Consider the following 6,080-nt stretch of genomic DNA (forward strand, 5'->3'; position numbering starts at 1 on the left):
TGTCAGGTTAAGTAGTTATGGGAGACTGAAACAAAGAGAGGGCTAACGAGCAGATAGGGAGCAGGTGTGAAGAGAACAGGAAAGGAGGTAGGGAAAAAAAGGAACACAAGAGGGCAGCAGAGGGCAACATTAAAAACCTGAAAACAACCAGAAAACACAATAAAATAAGAATAAAACAACTAAAACTAGAAAACATGGAACAAAGTAAAACAGAATACACAAAAGAAAACATAACAGAACCAGAACTATAATAGGAGTAGTTTTCGGTAATTCTTTTTCTTAAAGCTAATTAGGAAGAACATTCTTTCTTTTACGAGAACTGCATTCTTTGTTTTACGAGAACCCAGAAGCCCAGCGGCTTCAGCTCAGGTAAGCATATGCATTGAAGCGGCAATAGAAAGGGGGTTTCTGTTGTCTTTGGTGGGGGTTGTCTGATTGTTTACAGGACATGTGAAATCCACATGAAATTCATAAAAGTAAAACTTTTTATCTTCTTCTTCCAGAGGAGGGAGCTTCCTTTCATCCCTGTGACGACACCTACTGTGGGCCCTTTCCTGAATCGGAACCTGAAGTCAAAGCAGTCGCCAAGTTTCTGCGCAAACACAAGAAGCACATGAAGGTGTACATATCCATCCATGCCTATGCACAGATGCTGCTTTACCCGTACTCCTACAAGTATGCTAGGATTCCCAACTTTAACTGTGTGGTAAGAACCCCTCCCCCCCATTTTACAACATGTTGTGAAGTTTTAGCAGAGGATTATTAATATATTGAATAAATAGTACCTTAAGTTATAGCTAATTGATAAGTCATTCAAATTGAGGGCAAAACCAGTTAATGATTGGTCTTAGCTGACCTGAGCAGTTTCTTTCACACCCTTACCGTATTCCCTGCATGACTTAGAGAAAACTGCAAACAGGATTTATTGTAGAGGCAGATGTCACTTGGTGTGTCTGTAGAAGTTTCCCCATAAGCTGTTTGCTGTTTTCTCTGACATTCATGGTGGTTTCTCTCTAACGATCTCTAAAAAATATCTCATGCTACGTTCAGACCGCAAGCAAAAAAAGGCAGCAAGAGCAGCTATTTTGCATGCAAAGTCAATGGTTGAGACACATCAAATGATCCTGCAGCGCGTTTTGAGCAGCGGAAGCAGTGCTTTGTGAGCGTTTGAGCATCTGACGCGCTGCAAACGCAGCTGCTGCTCAAGTTGGAAAAATTTAGCATTTGCTGCTCGACGCGCCACATCAACCAATCAGAGAAGGTGATCTGGAGCTGGCAGGGAGAGAGACACGGAACTGCTGATGATAAAGATACATACTCAACTGAAGCAGTTTATTAAAGTCTAAATTAAGTTAAAATGCTGAAATCTGCTGGCAAAATATGTTCGCTTTTAATATCCTGGTGCCTGCAGTTTGGATTATGTACATGAAAACCGCCTTCCAGCCGCCGCTGCAAACCACAAAGAGGCGACCTGGCCAGAGGCTGCTGTTGAACGGGATTCCCAGTGACAGCGCACCGACAGTATGTGGGGGTCTGAGCGGCTCCAACAGAAATAATATTGGAAGGCAGGATGGTAATCCTGATGAACTGACTGCACAGATTAAGTTTTCAGGTGGACTTTCTCACTTGAAAAACTAAAATTAAATAATATTAAAACTACTTTTTACCCACTAAACATAGCAAATATAGCTGCCATTGTTACAGACAAAGAAAGGATAGAGTAGCTCCGTCCAACGCGCATCAGACCCACTTTTTCACCGCGCAGCTGGAGCAGCAAAGATGCTTCAGCCGCGCGTCAGAAATTATCTGCACAAGCATCAAAAATGAAGCAGCACGTCATTTTTGCTGCTCTTGCAGCTTGCGGTGTTAACGTAGCATAAGGCTAAAAAAAAAAAAAGCTCAACCCAAATTAATTTCATGTAAGTAGACTGTGTTTACTGATTATATGACTTCTAAAGGCAGTATTTTGCACCTTACTATTTATGTCCAATAATTCATTACTAAATATTTGATAAGAAACCTGGAAAACCATCAATAATCGTTCTTCCACCTCACATTTACAAGAAAATACATGTTTCTGAATCTATAAATACAGACCAGAGGTGACATCACTTCATGAATTTTTCTTTTTCAGGAGTCAGCAGCTCAGAATGCAGTGACAGCATTATATTCTGCTTATGGGGTTAGGTACAGATATGGACCTGCCTCCACAACTTTGTGTGAGCCCCCCCCCTTTTTCTTCCCACCATTAATTTAATGTTTTTCTCTTTAAGAAGTAGTATCAGTGGATTACAACAATAAAAGAAATGTTTGATTCTATTAATCATTTTTACAACTATGCAGTTATTGTTGTTTCAGTAATTGTCTTCATTTTCCTGACTTGCAGATGTTAGCTCTGGCAGCTCTATTGACTGGGCCTACAAAAACGGGATTCCCTATGCCTTTGCATTTGAACTAAGGGATACAGGACATTTCGGTTTCCTCCTGCCCGAATCATTGATCAAGCCCACCTGCACTGAGACCTTAAGAGCCGTGAAAACCATTGCGTCGGGTCTGCTGAAGAAGTGCAAGACAGAGAAGACCAGATTTCCAGATATATGAAGACTTTGTTGAATTTTAGATCCTTCCTACCAGTTTTTAGGTGAAGAACTCAAAATGACATTCAACCAAATAATATCAATGATTAGATTTTGATTTTTCTTTGAAGGAGCAGCCTCCTTTTGCCAGCATAAAATTATTTTCTGCAAACAGTAAGGATGGAAGCACTTGATGGGCTATGTTAGCACTTTAAACATAAAATAAAGACAACAATTTTATATTCAAGCAATTAACCAGTCTGATAATTATATTTGACTATGCATGTAATATACCACTTTTTGAAACCATATGAGGACTTTGATGTGACTGCCATTTATTTAAGCCATTACTAGCATATTCCTAACCCTGACTTTAACTTCCATGTAATTCATGCCTCTAAATCTAACCATTAACCATAAATGTACTATAAGCTAAAGCTTATAAAGCTTAGCTTTTGCAAAAGCATTTTTGCAACTTTTCTAAATTGTTTGTCAATAACTGATTAATTATGCCGTTAGCAAAGTGTTTCATTAGACTGCATGGCTGGCCCAGCTTATAAACAAGAGACTAGATAACGATGCAGAGAGATGGCGTGTGATGCCATAACATACTCCAACTAAAAAGACAACTTTAGTGTTTCTTTGGTTCTATTTTTCTGAAATAATTAGTTCATGTTTATCACTTCTTAAAAAATGACGATCCACCACATTTAGGGTGGAATTTAGCCTTCATTAGACCTGTCAGTCTTCACAAGGTTATTAGATAAAAAAGGTACAACCAAAAACATTGGAATATTGCATAAAAGTGCCATACTTCTTACCATAAGGTGAAACTCATATGCACAATCGTAACACAGAGTAATATGTTCTAAGCCTTTGTTTTTATTTAGATTTTTATGAAAACATAATATGCATTTAATGTTAAACCAGTGAAGGTTTTAGTTGAGTTTGAAAAGCAGCCACCTACCAGGAAATGCTATATACTTCTTTCTGCTGATTACCTTTATGGAGAAGATGCTGATTTCCTTTTCCAGCAAGACTTGACACCTGCCAAAACTGCCAAAAGTACCAAGGTCTAGTTCAGTGACCATTGGTGTTCCTGCTCTTGGCTGATCAGCACACTTCCTCTGACACGAAGCCCATAGTAAATGTATTGGCCTTTTATTAAAAGCAAGATAAGAGACACCAGACCCAATATTGCAAATACATTGACCTAATACCACAGCCTGATCACCTCTAATCCACAGCTCATTCATGCAAGAGGAGGCCCAACCAAGGATTGAATGTGTCAAAATTGACATACTTTTCATAAGCCTGAAATTTGTGCATAAAACATTCAGATTAACCCATTGGTGCAATGAAAGACAATGAGAAAGATTTTCCCATGTTTTACATTTTATCTCTTAGATTTAAGTTTAACTTAATTTTTTTTGTTTGAGGCACTTTATTTTATTATTTATTTTTATTTGGTAAAGGCATAAACCATTTCTTTACAGAATTTCATAAATTGTTTACATTTTCCTTTCCCAAAGGTGTTGATTTATAAATAAAAACAAAACAAATTACAGAAGCCAAGACAAATACAAATACATAATTAAGAAAAAAAAATTCAAAAATTTAGAGAGAACACTTGAATATGTCAATCCATACACGTTCTGTATTCCTATCCATTCCAAAGATGAAAAAGTTCCAGAGCAGTTAAGGTTTTTCTATCTCCATAACTACAGGTGCCCATGTCTCTTGAAACAATTTATCTCGAAACTGTAATTTTGCTGTTATTTTTTTCCATTCCCATCACTTCCTTAACTCTTTCCCAACAAAGGTCGGTGCTCGGGGGTTGTGGCCTTAGCCAGTAGATTGTTATTATTTTCTTTGCTATTATAATCAGTATTTGAATAATTTTCTTTTTCTATTTAACAATGTATTGGGTAAAATGCTCAGCAGGAATGCTTGTAAATCTAGGTTAAATTTTTCTTTGCAAATAGTTTCAATATTTTTCCTTACATCCTTCCAATATTCTTTAATTTTGGGACAATCCCAGAATATATGTTTGTAGTCTCCTTTCTGGCCACAGCCGCTCCAATGTTTGAGGCACCTTAAGGTAGGGTGCAGTATGAGCAGTAAACTATAAACTGCATGTTATATTACTTAATATTATTTATTTTTTTATTTATTAAATTATTTGCAGGATTTAATTAAAATATTTAATTTGGCGTATTTAATAGATACACAAGAGCAAACAGTTTTGACACAAGCACATGTCTTTATTGATACTTATACATGAGGTGCACTTTAAACTGTAATCAGTAGATGCTGGCATTTGATGTCTTGACTTCTATTAGTTGCTGGATCCCTGCCTTTTCTGTTAGGCTTTAAGAAATACTTAATAGAAGTACTCAATGGTGTCGTTGTGGGACTTGGAGAGCTGCAGGGAGCTCAGCTCAATGTCTCCTCCATAAGCTGGGAGTTTTTCATAAACACGAAGATGAATATAATCATCTCCACCAACATGGACCTGAAAGGACACCAAAGGCCAGGATAAATAGCATATTTTCATTTGTGCTACTTTGTTGTGCTTTGAAATGTTAGAAACAACACCGAAATACAATAAGCTTTAAACATAAAAATGGTGAAAAGTAGTTTTAGGGGTCCAACTACTTCATCATCAACTCCTTAATCATAAAATAAAAATCAAAGAAAGGGAAGGTGTAAATAGGAAGCAAAGTTATTCAATTCAGATATAGAGGTTAAACTTTTTAACCCCTTATAAAGATAATATTACCTTAATGAAGTAGTTTGTCCCAGCAACCGGCTGAGTCTTGTAACTTGTGGCGTTAAAAACCTCATAGTTCGCCCCTGTTTTCAATTCAACACTAGGCTTCAGCTGAGGAATAATGGAGAACAACATAAATGTAAGACATTTCAGGTTCTCTTGCCCAAATTGGTGTGGCACTAATCATATATAAATACTTACTTTGTCAACAATCTGCTGAACCTTTTCATCAGCAGGATATGTCTCCTCTGATGTTCGACCACAGCATTCTCCGTGGACAGCCCTCGTGGCGTAGAGGCAGAAAAAAAGCAACAGAGGTGCAGTAAACCACTTCATGTTTGTGATCTGGAGAGGAATTCAGCTGGACCACTGACTTTTATTCCCTTTTTATGGACTGTACCATTTACTTCAACAGAAAGGGGTGGAGAGTCATGTTATTTTTTTAAGCTTTCTTAAGAAAACAACTCTATTTAAATAACAAAAAAAAAATAATTTATCTTTACATTTTCAAACACATGATGTCAATAACTTTATTTATCCAAAAGTCACTATTTTCCCTTTTTAATCACGTGTGCTTTACATGTGCGGAGTTCAACTGACTGATCTACACCAGGGTTTTTTTTTACTGTTTACCATTATAAAGGTTAGCGTCCAGCAGATATGACTGGAAAAGGTATCAATGTTTAAGCATTGCACAATTAACAGAAAAGGGTTTTTTCGGAACTCATTGA

At 37.1% G+C, this 6,080-nt stretch overlaps 2 protein-coding genes across 2 annotated transcripts in view; one reads left to right on the forward strand and one right to left on the reverse strand.

Moving 5' to 3' along the window:
• cpa6 (carboxypeptidase A6) overlaps positions 1-3,949 on the forward strand; it is a 31,074-nt gene extending 27,125 nt beyond the window's left edge. Inside the window, exons 9-11 of the mRNA XM_015403574.1 lie at positions 504-706; positions 2,135-2,219; positions 2,387-3,949. Coding sequence (XP_015259060.1) covers positions 504-706; positions 2,135-2,219; positions 2,387-2,601 — 503 coding nt within the window. The 3' untranslated portion in view covers positions 2,602-3,949. The remainder of the gene's footprint in view (positions 1-503; positions 707-2,134; positions 2,220-2,386) is intronic.
• A 268-nt stretch (positions 3,950-4,217) lies between these two features.
• LOC107103760 (cystatin-B-like) lies at positions 4,218-5,718 on the reverse strand. The gene is made up of 3 exons (XM_015403576.1): positions 5,551-5,718; positions 5,359-5,460; positions 4,218-5,091 (listed from the first exon to the last, which is right to left on the reverse strand). Exons 1-3 carry the CDS (start codon positions 5,683-5,685, stop codon positions 4,960-4,962), a joined length of 369 nt encoding a protein of 122 aa, XP_015259062.1. The 5' UTR covers positions 5,686-5,718; the 3' UTR covers positions 4,218-4,959.
• Positions 5,719-6,080: the final 362 nt, after the last annotated feature.

Source organism: Cyprinodon variegatus, unplaced genomic scaffold (genome assembly GCF_000732505.1).
Source record: "Cyprinodon variegatus isolate N-32 unplaced genomic scaffold, C_variegatus-1.0 Scaffold1523, whole genome shotgun sequence".
Classification (NCBI taxonomy): Eukaryota; Metazoa; Chordata; class Actinopteri; order Cyprinodontiformes; family Cyprinodontidae; genus Cyprinodon; species Cyprinodon variegatus.